We start from the raw sequence: 14,269 nt of genomic DNA, 5'->3' as shown, positions 1-14,269 counted from the left end.
TAGAGATGTTCAATGTGTTGTCAAAGGCTTTCATGACCAGAATCACAGGGTTGTTGTGTGTTTTCCGGGCTGTATGACCATGTTCCAGAAGCATTCTCTCCTGATGTTTTGCCCACATCTATGGCAGGCATCCTCAGAAGTTGTGAGGTACACCTCACAACCTCTGAGGATGCCTGCCATAGATATGGGTGAAACGTCAGGAGAGAATGTTTCTGGAACAAGGCCATACAGCCCAGAAAACACACAACAACCCCAGATAATTTGGATTTTATATGGCAGTGTAAAGGCGGCCTGAGTTAAATGAAAGTGGGAAAAAGGTTCAGAGGAGGACTTTATGACTTGACTAGAGAAAGAGAGGGCCTTGAAGGGAAAACAGAGAGCTCAGCAGGAAGTGGGGAGAAGCAGGGGGAATGTAAGCTATTGAGAACAAAAGGAAGAAAAGGTTCACAGAACTTTGCACATGCTCAAAAAGCTCTGAGTATAAAACCAAGCTGCACATCAATTCGAGGTGGCAGTTTTTAAAAGTTATTCACCCATCAATTAAACTTGCCTCCTGCTTTCAGCATTCAGCTGGATAAAAAGCTCTAAAGGTTAATTAATAAGAGGGAATGACAGCGAACCCCAACAGTGTGACAGAAATAAAGAGAAGAACAACAACAACAATTCCCTGCCTCCTGAAAGCCAAGGGCCACTTCTTCTGACACTCAGCCCAATGAAGGCTTCCACTGGTGTCCAGACCTTGTGCTTCCTCCCTTGTGGGGTTGTGCGAGGACAGCACTGATGAGAAATGCTGTAATTCCTGGCACACCAGGGAGTTCTGTGCCACAGCTTCACCTGCCCTTGCTTGTATAGGCAAAGAGATCTGGCACAGGTCCATCCCATTGCAACTACAGCGAACAATGGACTCTGAACCTTAGAACTGCTACAGCGATTGCAGCGTGGATTTCAGTTTTAAGAAACCTAAGCCCACATAGAGAAGAATTTGGGGAGCTGAAACCCAAGAATTGGTGTAACATTTCTTTTTAAGGGGACCACTGCATGGGAATTATCAAAGTAACGGGTAGCCCAGGAATAGCATCACACAAGTCAAGGAGGGACAGAACTGTGCCTCTTGGAACTACATCCTTTCCCCCACTTCCACTGTACATGATACTTATTTGATTTTAAACTCCACCTTTCTCCCGACATGAGGCCCAAGGCAATCCAGTTAAAGTAAGGCCCCATCTACACTGCTGTATAAAATCCAGATTATCTGCTTTGAACTTGATTATATAGCAGTGTAGACTCATATAATCCAGTTCAGAACAGATAATGTGGATTATATGGCAGCGTAGAAGGGGTCATAATCTGAGGGCCTTTATAATCCAGAATATCAAGGCAGGAAATCTCACAATATCTGCTTTGAACTGGGTTATGTGAGTCCACACTGCCATATATTCCAGTTCAAAGCAGATAATGTGGGATTTTATTCAGCTGTATAGAAGGGGCCTGAAACTGTCTTATATGATCAGTATCAAATTATGTCATGCATGCGGCAGGCATGGAGCAACGATGGCCCCATCTACACTGCCATTTGGGTCATTCCATGCCAACTGGTCTAAACCTTCCCACCATCATGTCTCTCAATTTTGTTCAAATTTTAGCTGTAGCGCTAGTCAGGTGTCAAACTTTCCCAAAATTTGAGGTCTCTAACTGCAATAGTTGCTGATCTAGACCCTCCTTATCTGAAAGGTAGTCATTAAGTATCCATTTACTCAGGTCAAAGTATATTATATTTTGTGCATTTATGCTTTATGCATCTTCATGGTTACTGCATAGCTATCAGGTGTGACCCCCTATGGCAGTGGGGATGATGGTTTCAATGTGACATATAACATACTTTTGACCTGAGTAAATGGATACTTAATGGTCACATTGCAAAACAAAAACATATCAGTCTTGCAGAGCAAAATATTCTCTTTCAGATGATACTATTCACAAGCATATTTAGGTAGACTCTTTTAATAATTGGCTTTGAACTTCGGTTTATTTTACCATTTGCGCAGAAAGTGCCAATTTTGAAGAGATCCTGCAGGGCGGTTATAGATGCTGGGTAGTTGCAAATTTGGCAATATTATGTCCCACACTAGCATAAAGCTTGGTCAAAATATCAAGTCCATATCTTTGTTTGCACGGAACTTGTTCCAGTCTGAATATTGGTCAACATTTGTCGCAACACATTGTGATGCACACTTTGAGTCAAATTGTTTGACAGGATTTTGCATCCATAATGGTAAAATGCATCGGAATCGGCAGAAAAAAACTGTACAGGATTTCAATTTACTAGCCACTCTTATACATTGAGTTTCAATTTTCTTAGACCTCAAAAATGGCATTTTGTTAGATGTCGTGCACATGCTGACTGACTACCCTTCAAATAAGGGGGTCTAGATCAACAACTTTTGTAGTTAGAGATCTCACATTCTGGGAAATTTAGTTTGATACCTGACTGGTGCTACAGCCAAAATTTGAACAAAACTGGAGAACATGATGGTGGGAACTTTTAAAAGTTTTAGACCACTTGGCATGGAATGACCCATATAATATCATGTGAAACTATGTTATATAGTCAGTATAGACCAGTGGTTCTCAACCTGTGGGCTGCGAGGACAAAAATCTGGTCTGTTGACCTCTTTTCTCTTTATTTATGTATTTTATTAATTTTATTTCTGCTCCTTTCTGCAGATCTGATCATTGCATTGGATAGACCACATCAACTCTAGATTATTAAATGTGGTTTTCTGTGGGCAAGCAGGTAGCAACTCCATCAGAAACTAGAGCTGATGTGGTCTATCCAATGCAATTTTCTGAATCAGCACCCCAAATAACCAAATCGAATCTAAAGTTGACCGCCAGCATAAATAGGAGTCTAGGGTCTAGATCCAGGGAAGTCAAGCTACCACTTTATTCTGCCTTGGTCAGACCACACCTGGAATACTGTGTCCAATTCTGGGCACCACAATTGAAAGGAGATGTTGACAAGTTGGAAGGTATCCAGAGGAGGGCGACTAAAATGATCAAGGATCTGGAGAACAAGCCCTATCAGGAGCGGCTGAAAGAGCTGGGCATGTTTAGTCTGCAGAAGAGAAGGCTGAATGGAGACATGATTGCCATGTACAATATGTGAATGGGTGTCATAAGGAAGAGGTAGCAAGCTTGTTTTCTGCTGCCCTGGAGACTAGGATGTGGAACAATGACTTCAAACTACAGCAAAGGAAATTCCACCTGAACATTAGGAAGAACTTCCTCACTGTGAGAGCTGTTCAGCAGTGGAACTCTCTGCCCTGGAGTGTGGCGGAGGCTCCTTCTTTGGATGCATTTAAGCAGAGGATGGATGGCCATCTGTCGTGGGTGCTTTGAATGCAATTTTCCTTCTTCTTGGCAGGGGGTTGGACTGGGTGGCCCATGTGGTCTCTCTTCAACTCTATGATTCTATGATAACCCTTTTGGTACTAATGTTGGAGACTGGTCCCCGGTCAAAAAAAAGTCTGGGAACCACTGGTATAAACTCATGTAATGCAGCATATGTGGCACAGCCAAGGCCCCATCTACACTGCCATTTAATGCCATTTCAAACTGAATTATAGGGCAGTGTAAACAGGGGCTGGGGCCTCTGGTGGCACAGTGTGTTAAAGCGCTGAGCTGCTGAACTTGTGGACCGAAAGGTCCCAGGTTCAAATCCCGGGAGCGGAATGAGCACCCGCTGTTAGCCCCAGCTCCTACCAACCTAGCAGTTCGAAAACATGCCAATGTGAGTAGATCAATAGGTTCCGCTCCAGCGGGAAGGTAACGGTGCTCCATGCAGTCATGCCAGCCACATGACCTTGGAGGTGTCTATGGACAATGCCGGCTCTTTGGCTTAGAAATGGAGATGAGCACCAATCCCCAGAGTCAGACATGACCGGACTTAACGTCAGGGGAAAACCTTTACCTTTAAACAGGGGCTCATGCCAATGTGAGTAGATCAATAGGTTCCGCTCCGGCGGGAAGTTAAGGTCACTCCATGCAGTCATGCCGGCCACATGACCTTGGAGGTGTCTACGGGCAACGCCGGCTCTTCGACTTAGAAATGGAGATGAGCACCAATCCCCAGAGTCAGACATGACTGGACTTAATGTCAGGGGAAAACCTTTACCTTTAAACAGGGGCTCATGCCAATGTGAGTAGATCAATAGGTTCCGCTCCGGTGGGAAGTTAAGGGCACTCCATGCAGTCATGCTGGCCACATGACCTTGGAGGTGTCTACGGGCAACGCCGGCTCTTCGGCTTAGAAATGGAGATGAGCACAAACCCCCAGAGTCGGACACGACTGGACTTAACCTCAGGAGAAACCTTTACCTTTTTTTAAACAGGGGCTGAGAAAGCATGCAAATGGACCAAGAGCGCAAACAAGTGTCAGGCAGAAGTTTTCATTCTCTCAGGGTGCCTTTACAATGAGGAATGAATGCAGTCTGGCACCACTTTACCTGCGCTGGGATCTTGGGAGATCTAGTTTTTACAAGGTCTTGAGCCTCTTTCGCTCAGCAGTCCACAATTCCCAGGACCACATGGAAGGTAAAGAGATGCCAAACTATATTCATTCTCCCATGCAGAGCAGGGCAAGGGACCTTGAGCCAAAGGGGCTGCTGCACTGAGCAAGGCTAAAGCTTGAGTTGTAGTTTGGCCAGCCTTGTGGCTTTAGAGACGGAGGGCAGACACCTCGAAGGCATAGCGGAAGTCTTTCTTACCTGCGAAGAAGCCAGCGGCAGCGACGACCCCCAGCACAGCCGTCCCCACCGCGGCTTCCTTGGAGATCCCGAAGAGAGGCATGTTGCGGCTCAGGCGGGAGAAGGCGAGGCAGCTGGCGTTGGATCTCGCTTCCCGAAGGAAGAAGCAGGGCGGAGGCAGAGCGCCTGGGTCACATGCGCCTTCATTCATTAAACCGGGCCTGGCGGGAGAGCGGCCCCTGCTGGCCAGCGGGGGCACTGCAGTTCTCAGAAGAAACGTAAAACCAGGTTGTTGTGCATTTTCCGGGCTTTTTTTTTTTTCCGTGTCAGGAGCAACCGGAGTTGCTTCTGGAGTGAGAGAATTGGCCGTCTGCAAGGACGTTACCCAGGGGACGCCCGGATGTTTTGATGTTTTTACCATCCTTGTGGGAGGCTTCTCTCATGTCCCCACATGGAGCTGGAGCTGATAGAGGGAGCTCATCCACACTCTCCCCAGGTGGGATTCGAACCTGGCAGCTTTCAGGTCAGCAACCCAACCTTCAAGTCACTTAGTCCACTACGCCATCTGGGGGCTCCATTTTCTGGGCTGTATGGCCATGTTCCAGAAGCATTCTCTCCTGACGTTTCGCCCACATCTACGGCAAGGATCCTCAGAGGTTGTGAGGTATATTGGAAAACTACATAAGGCAGGTTTATATATCTGTGGAAGGTACAGAGTGGGAGAAAGAACTCTTGTCTGTTGGAGGCCAGTGTGAATGTAATAATAATAATAATAATAATACATCACATAAAGTGCATCAGGTATAGTGAAATATAATTAATCACTTTGATTGGCTTTAAGCGGTTTTCAACATATTTAAATCATGTAAACAACAGTCTAAATGCATCAATAATAAGTATCAAACATGATAAAATAAACAGTTTAAATCAACAGTAATATACATGCATACACAAACACAGGCATACATTTGGCCTTTTCCACACAGCTGTATAAAATAAAATGGATTATATGGCAGTGTAGACTCAGATAATCCAGTTCAAAGCAGATAATGTGGATTATCTGCCTTGATATTCTGGATTATATGGCTATGTAGAAGGGCCCTAACACTATGTAACAAAATTTGAAAAAAAAATCTGTTCGTCGTCTGATGTGTTATTTCCTGTTTAATTGTGTAGTCCATACTTTGAAAGTAGTTGTTATACTCCAGAAATTTCATTTTTGTGGCTGCCACAAACTGTGTCGATTTGGTTGAGACTCTGAGATATTAATAGAAAAACTATAATAAAATGTGCTGCAGAATGTCCCACAAAAACAAAGCTTTTGCAGTGTAATACACTTTTTCTAAGTCTTTATGATAGAACCACTTGAGACATGATATTTATAACTCAGAAACAGAAATCATGTTACATACTAAGCAGCACATATCTCAATTCTAATTACATATAAATCTAAAGTACAAACATATATACATAAATTGATTTTAAAAGTGAATTACTTCCTTTCCTTTTTTTGGTTTGGTTTCTCTATAATTTAGCATTTTTTTCTTCCACCTTATGTTCACAAATAGTTTCCTTCTGCTTATTTTAAGTCCAGTTTATATAGGCAGTGTCAATATGCCTACACGACTAAACCCCTTATGCTAATTTCCTTTTTGAACTTTCTAATTTGCATGTGCTCTGGTCAGAGCTGTTTTTATTACCCAATCACAGGGATGTTTCCAATCACATATTTTGTCTGCATGCACTGCAAGCACAAGCTGTTGTTTTCCTTGGGTCTGGTTTTTTTATAATAGGTGCTGATTTTGCAGATTTTCTGGTATTTCAGTTACTATCATGTGGTATGCTCTGGTGAGTTTCCACACTGGGTTGTGATGGCAGAGGAACTGCTGCAGAAACCCCCCAGATAGGAAATCGGCTAGGCCTTGAAACTCTGGGAGGAAAGTGCTCCAAGGTCAAGGCATTGACAACAACACCAGGCTCTTCCACACCTGAGCTGCGGATGTTACTTTATTGCTCTACAGTTCCTAAAAACACCATTGTTTGGGGGTGATTCTGAAAACTGTAGCCACAGAAGTAACTTTTCCTCACTCTACAATTTATCCGAGATGGAAGGAATTGCCAGAGCCAACATAGGTTGAAGAATAACAGAAGTTCCTGGTTTTTCTCCCTAGGAATTGACACCAGGCCTTTCCAGCATTTCTTTGTTTGTCTGCTTCAAATTATGGTGATTATCTTAATGAAAGACTTCCAAAGGCTGTACTCAGCCGCAGCCTTGTTCAGATCTTGCTAACTCACTGTTGGACTACAACTCCCACCATTCTGCATCATTAGCTGTGTTGACATGGGCTACTGGAAGTTGCCACCCAGCAGCTTTTGGGGTCTCACAGGCCCCTTCTACTCTGCCCTATAATCCAGATCAGGGGTCCCCAAACTAAGGCCCGGGGGCCACATGCAGCCCATCGAAGCCATCTATCCGGCCCCTACGGTGGTGGCTCCTTCCTCCTCCACATGCCTTTCCCACCTCCTCCCTCGCCTGGTGCATGCCTTCCAAAATTTTGCTTGTTTATAATAGTATTTTAATTATTATTTAATTAATAATTATTAAGGGGTGCTTTACTAGTGCTTTTGGTGCACAAAGGCAGAAGGGGGTTGGACTAAATGGCCCAAGGAGTCTCTTCCAACCCTCTTTATTATTATTATTATTATTATTATTATTGACAGAAGGGCACAGTATAACACAGCAAATGAGATGCATATCACAAAATCACAAGTCGAACACTTCCCAAGCATTTAGGCCTATGTGATTTATTATTATTATTATTATTATTATTATTATTGGCACAACAACATAGTCTGACACAGCAAACAAGTTAGATATGCTGGATTTCGTACCACAAAATCACAAGTCGAACACTTCTCAAGCGTTTAGGATTGTGTGATGTATTTTCGGATGGTAAACACTTGGGAAGTTATTATTATTATTATTATTATTATTATTATTAACAACATTGAGGCTGGGTGGCCATCTGTCAGGGGTTCTTTGCTTGTGCTTTTGGGGTTGGACTAAATGGCCCAAGGGGTCTCTTCCAATTCTCTTTATTATTTTTATTATGATTATGATTATTATTAACATTGAGACTGTATTTGTTCCCGTTTTGGTTTTTTTTACTTCAAAATAAGATATGTGCAGTGTGCATGGGAATTTGTTCATAGTTTTTTAAAAAAACTATAGTCCGTCTCTCCAACGGTCTGAGAGACCATGAACTGGCCCTCCGTTTAAAAAGTTTGGGGACCCCTGATCCGGATGATCAAATCAGATCATCCACAATATCTGCTTTGAACTGGATTATATGAGTCTACACTGCTATATAATTCAGTTCAAAGCAGATAGCCTGGATTTTATATGGCAGTGTAGAAGGAGCCACCGTTTCTACTCTTGGGTCCCTTTTACCGTATACAGCTGTATAAAATCCACACTGAACTGGATTATATGGCAGTGTCTCAATTTGTATTAGTTTTTGGGTGGAGCTTAAAAAACCCACTAGAGGCCAGCCTTAGTTGGTTTAGTCCATTTGCCTGCACAGAACTTTCTTGCCAGGTCCTCTTTTCTTTCTGCAATAGAGCTACAGAGTTTAAGAGGCCTGGAAATTATCTGGAAATCCTAGGCCCTAGCAATCCAAACAGGCATCCTTAGCACAGACTCTTCATATACCATCAGTTCCAGTGACAACAGAAGCTTATGGTCAGCCCAAGTTTCACAAAGTAGAAGACCAAGTCCATCGCTTTACATCAGAGATAAAAGACTTTCAAGGATTCCAGAGAGATGACTGTGACCAGCAAAATCTCCTTTTGTAATGTATTGTTTTAAGCTATCTTTCAATAGCCCTGGGTGGAGTTAACCCTTTATTCATCTTGTTTTCAGTAAACTTTCATCTTGCCTAAAGTGCCTTTGTGTGTTAAGGGTCTTGATTTTAATAGAAGGTATACAGATAGCCCCCGAGTAAAGCCAGACACCATAGTTTTCCCACAGGCTTGGGTGTGCCATCACATTCTGGGTTATATGGTTGTGTGGAAGGGACCTAAATCTCCTTGCCTTCAAGCTCTGGATAAAGTTTATAACACCTGAAAGTTACAATACAATTTGCAGCTTCCACAAGCTGTAATATTGAGCAGTAGACAAGTACTACAATATACTGTATTGATATGCCATATAAATATTTTATCTTTACTTTCTGTTATGAAAGCAGCAGGAAATGCATACAACCTGCTGCTGTCACAGCATAAAATATACATATTACTAAGCTTGCTTTGAGAGTTTATGATTGACATGTGCCATATGTATTTAATAGCTGCCTTACATTTAATTTGCATCAATCAAATGAACTGCAAAGGTAATCTGAATTTCCCTTGAGTGCAGAGAAGATTCTTAGTCAAAAAGAGTGCTAGGTTAATAGGAAGGTTTATGTTAGTGTGCGTGCATATCTTTGTGCAAGTGTGCATGTATGTATTCATATGCCTTCAAGTCACAGACTTATGGTGACCTCAGGAATTTTATATGGTTTTCTCATAGGACCTTCATAAATCAGATTTACAACAACCTGGCTCCATCTAGTGCTGTGTTTGAGTAACTACTAGAAAGACAGACTAACATTTATTTATTTATTTCGTGTCAAAAGCATTGCATAACAAATACATTTTAAAATGATGGGAAAAAAAGGAAATCACAAGCAACTAAATAGTTTTAGACCAAAAACGGGCAACAGCAACCGCATTGCACCCAAAAGCATTGGATAAATGGATGAGACTAACATTGATGAAGGCTGTATCCACGCTGCAAAAATAGAGCAGTTTGATACCATATTAACTGTCATCACTCAATGTTATGGAATTCTAGCATTTGTAATTTTGTGAGATTTATTTATTGTTCTCCTTCAAAGAGCTCTGATGACAACAAGCTACAGATCTCAGAATTTCATAGGATAGTGATGGCAAACTACTATTTCTGCATGGTCCTTAAATTTCAGATTAGGAAAAGTGTGTTTCCTAATTATTTTACTGTGAAAGTTGTAAAGGAACCGGGTTTTGAAAAAAGAAGTGTGCAGCTGTTAAAAGGATCACAACTAGAAAAATGCATGTAAAGTATTTCAAACATTTCAGAGTGCTGTACCCAGGGATGGGGATGCTACAATCCTCCAGATGTTGTGAAGCTGCAACTCTGAGCATTTCCCACTGTTCTGTCTGGGGCTCTTGGGAGCTGAAGTCTCAATCTACAATGCCCTATATTCCAGGGTCTAATCCTTGAAGGAGCTGGGGGTGGCGATGGCCGACAGGGAACTCTGGCATGGACTGGTCCATGAGGTCACGAAGAGTCGGAAACGACTGAGTGAATGAAGAAGAAATCCCAGATTATCTGCATTGAACTGGATTATATGAGGGCCCTTCTACACAGGCTCCAAACCCGCAACCCATAATAATAATAATAATAATAATAATAATAATAATAATAATAATAATAATAACAACAACTTTATTTGTATTCGGCCCTATCTCCCCGAGGGGACTCAGGGCGGATTCCAACATAAAATGGCAAACATTCAATGCCTCCGTAAACAAACAAATACTGACATAAAAATCCCAGAGAAACCCTACATATAAAAATAACATTAAAACCCCACATCAATTTAAAGTCTAACATCAATAAATTAAACCTAACATCAATAAATTAAACTACGTGTAGTCAAACAAAATTATATTTAAAAAATCCAAACAATCATCCACATTAGTTTACAACAGCCAACTAGAGTTCACAGTGTGGGTCAAACGCTGACCATTGGACTGGCGTGGACTAGGAAGGTCCAAATACAATACAGTTCTCATCCAGGGCCCGGTAGTGATCTTTCTTTTTCTAATCCTCCTCCTCTCCATATGCTAGTGAGCATAAATAGGTCTTCAGTTGTTTTTTGAAGGAGAGAAGGGAGGGGGCCAGTTTTATTTCTTTAGGGAGAGAGTTCCAGAGGTGGGGGACAACCACGGAGAAGACCCTCTCTCTCGTTCCCACCAGCCGTACTTGAGATTGGGGTGGAACCGAGAGCAGAACCTCCACTGACCGCAGTGCCCGGGGCTGGTTTGTAAGAGGAAATGCGTTCAGTCAAATAGCCTGGACCCGAGCCATTAAGGGCTTTAAAGGTAATGACCAGAACTTTGTATTTAGCCTGGAAGTGGACTGGCAGCCAGTGGAGCTGCCACAACATGGGAGTGGATCTCTCCCTGTACGGGGCTCCAGTTAACCTGAGGCATCCAAACAATGCCTCAGATTAATCCAGATTAATCCGGATTTCCCAGTTTACTCTGTATTAATTTGACACCTGTGAAGATCTGGAGCTGATGGACCCACTCTTCGTGACTATTGGATACCCCTTTAAAACCATCACTACACCACATCTTGCAGCACTAAATTTCACCATTAAGCTGTCCACTGTGATGTACTTCTGTCTGTCTCCAATCTTCTACCAATTGTTGACTTGATTTTTGAGAAATAATGAATTTCTTGGAATGAGACTGTAGGGACCATAAGCCAGAAAATAGTAAAATTTTGCCTAACATAGCTTTGCCTCTGCATATATCATATAGCCTTTATATAGACAATATAAGCACTTTGTATGAACCAAAGTAGTATGTGCAACACAGGGCCTGTGCCCCTCCCTTCTTGGGGGCTGATGCCTTTCTCCAGGAAGTTCCAAAGGGAGAAGAAAGCTCAGAGTAAACAAGTTAGGTCATTGGTATCACTTGTGCCAAAGTAGGTGTGGAAGGTGGGGAAGATCCTAAGCCATTGGTCAATTCTAGATAAGCCAAAAGGTATAAAAGTCTTTGTTTACTAAGCACATGTGGTGATGGCCATTTGAGTAGTACGTACCCACAAATGTGGGTACCTGCGGCTGTTTTGCCTTATTATCAGCTGTGATAATAATAAAAGGCTTGTTTTATTGCTCTCTTGGAATTCTCTCCAGTCTAGTTTCCAACAAGAGTAGTTTGAGTGTGTAAGCGTTAGGATTTGCTTCCAGACATGTGAGCAGTAAGTTGCAGAGAGAGAAGGAGGAGATCCAGGGCAGTGTCTATAATGAAGCATACTTTCAAGCAGCCCTCCACTGTGTGCTAGGGAAGACCTGAGTTTCCAAAAGTTGACATGAATTGAATGAGGCAGAGGATTTTAAATCCCCTGGTTTTTAAAAAATCTTTGTTTCTTCAGAGACATGCATCATCCAAGCTGTTCTCTGTTGTTTTTCTTCAAGAAATGGAATAGAAAAGGCATTTGATGGAAAAGTTCTGTTTCCTCTCTTCATTTATAGCCTGGGCCTGGCTTCAAATGAATTTCTAACTTGGATCATAAACCCCCTTTATAAATATCATTTTTCTTTGAAAGCTATATCTTACTGTGATAGCCAATGTTTTGTCATGTGTTAGATTAAGATGTCTGACAAAAATCAATAATGCTGAGGTAACAACATTGGTTTCTGCGAGGCTCTCAATTACTTTCTCAGTTGTTTGTCATTGGGAGAATATATGATGGGTTGTTTTCCCTGCAGGCTGTAAAACGAGCCAGTTTGCCTTCGATCAACTCTGCATACGTCACTTTTATACTCTCTCTCTCACTCTCTCTGCAGCTCTTGTGAACAACAATCCAGCAAGTCTTCCTGTCTTTGGGAATTAAATCGGAATTGTTGCATGATGTCTGGCTCCATTCATTTCCATGAGGTTGACACTAACTCACAAGATTACTTACTTAGGCGATCCCTCGTAGCTCAAGGATGATGGTCCTCCAAGTGTTGTGTCGGCGGTGGATGCGTAGGTGGCTGTGGAGGCCTATTCTTGACCCGCATGTTCTTCTGCAGTGAAGACATCAGTTTCCAGATGGAAAATGGTCGTGGTCAGGGTTGGCTTGACACGCCTTCCTCCTGGCACATTTCTCCCTTGTCATGTTTCTTACAAGATTATACCACCCAAACCATGGAAAACACCATGGGACCATGGAAAATGAAATGATCCTTATCATATGGTCCCCAGGACAACAATGTGATGCAGCAGCTTAAAAAGTCAATGGGATTTTGGGCTACATCAAAAGGAGTGTAGTGCTTAGATCAAGAGAAGTAATGGTCAGACCTCACCTGGAATACTGTGTCCAATTCTGGGTGCCACAATGCAAGAGGGATATTACCAAGCTGAAATGTGTCCAGATGAGGGTTCCCTATGAAGAGTGTCTTAAAGAGCTGGTTGTTTAGCCTGTAGAAGAGAAGGTTGAGAGGAGACATGATCACCATATTTAAATATGCTGTCATAAGGAAGAAGGAGTAGGCTTGTTTTCTGCTGCCTTGGAAACAAGGATTCAGAGCAGAGTGTTCAAATGACAGGAAATAAGATTCCACCTGAATAGTAGGAAGAACTTCCTGACCATAAGAACTGTTCAACAGTGGAACCCTCTGCCTCAGAGTGTGCTGGAAGCTCCTTCCTTGGAGGCTTTTAAGTAGAGACTAGATGGCCATCTGTCAGGGGCATTTTGATTGTACTTTTCCTGCATGACAGTGAGTTGGACTAAATGGCCCGTGTGATCTCTTCCAACTCTATAATAATAATAATAATAATAATAATAATAATAATAATAATAATAATAATAATAATTATTATTATTATTATTATTATTATTATTTTATTATTATACCCCGCCCCATCTCCCTGAAGGGACTCGGGGTGGCTTACATGGGGCCAAGCCCGGTCGTCAACAATATAAAAACAAGCAGTAAAACAAATCAGACACAATAAAACAAGTTATAAAAACACATTCAATACACAATGATAAAATAACTCTATGATGCTATTGTTGGAAATAGCAACCTTCTCAAGCTTCCACTAGTTATATGTTGTGTATATAATTCAGATTGCTTACTGTATTTTATATGTCTGTATTGGCATGCAATTTTACCTTAACTCTTTGTTGTGGGAGGGGCTACAGACCATGTGATCAGAACTGGGCTTGTTCAGAACTCAGACTCCATTTTAGAAACGGTTCAGTTTAGACTTCAGTAAGAAGTTATGCTTCAGACTTCAATGCAGGAACAGTATTCTGTACAGAAACTATTAGATGCCATTGGACTATGGACTGTTGATTCTAAGAATGTTGCCCTGTGTTACCTACATGCAGAAACTATTTCAAAACTATTTGTAACTGAATTGATAAAGATCTGTATGCTGAATACATGAAGTTTGTGAGTAAACCAATAATAATATAATAATAATAATTTTATTCTTGTATCCCGCCCCATCTCCCCGTAGGGACTCGGGGCGGCTCACATGGGGCCTTGCCCAACATCACAATATAAAAACAAATCAAAACACATAAATTTACAACAATAAATCAACAATATCAGTAAAACCATCATAAAAACAATATTGCAGGAAAAAGCGTTAAAAACAGATATAAAACACAAGTCTAGGCCAAAGGGCGAATGTGTCAAATTGGGGGGAGGTAGTTA

The 14,269-nt window shown here is 41.8% G+C and overlaps 1 protein-coding gene and 1 long non-coding RNA gene across 2 annotated transcripts in view; one reads left to right on the top strand and one right to left on the bottom strand.

The window, feature by feature from the left end:
• comtd1 (catechol-O-methyltransferase domain containing 1) overlaps positions 1-4,971 on the bottom strand; it is a 33,455-nt gene extending 28,484 nt beyond the window's left edge. Inside the window, exon 1 of the mRNA XM_003223125.4 lies at positions 4,767-4,971. Coding sequence (XP_003223173.3) covers positions 4,767-4,956 — 190 coding nt within the window. The 5' untranslated portion in view covers positions 4,957-4,971. The remainder of the gene's footprint in view (positions 1-4,766) is intronic.
• A 65-nt stretch (positions 4,972-5,036) lies between these two features.
• Positions 5,037-13,990, top strand: LOC134297689 (uncharacterized). Its single transcript, XR_010004524.1, has 2 exons — positions 5,037-5,409; positions 12,407-13,990. It is a non-coding gene; the product is annotated as an uncharacterized LOC134297689 (long non-coding RNA).
• Positions 13,991-14,269: the final 279 nt, after the last annotated feature.

Source organism: Anolis carolinensis, chromosome 3, assembly GCF_035594765.1.
Source record: "Anolis carolinensis isolate JA03-04 chromosome 3, rAnoCar3.1.pri, whole genome shotgun sequence".
Lineage (NCBI taxonomy): Eukaryota > Metazoa > Chordata > Lepidosauria > Squamata > Dactyloidae > Anolis > Anolis carolinensis.
The sequence above is the reverse complement of the archived record's forward strand: the minus strand, read 5'-3'. Positions and strand labels throughout refer to the sequence as shown.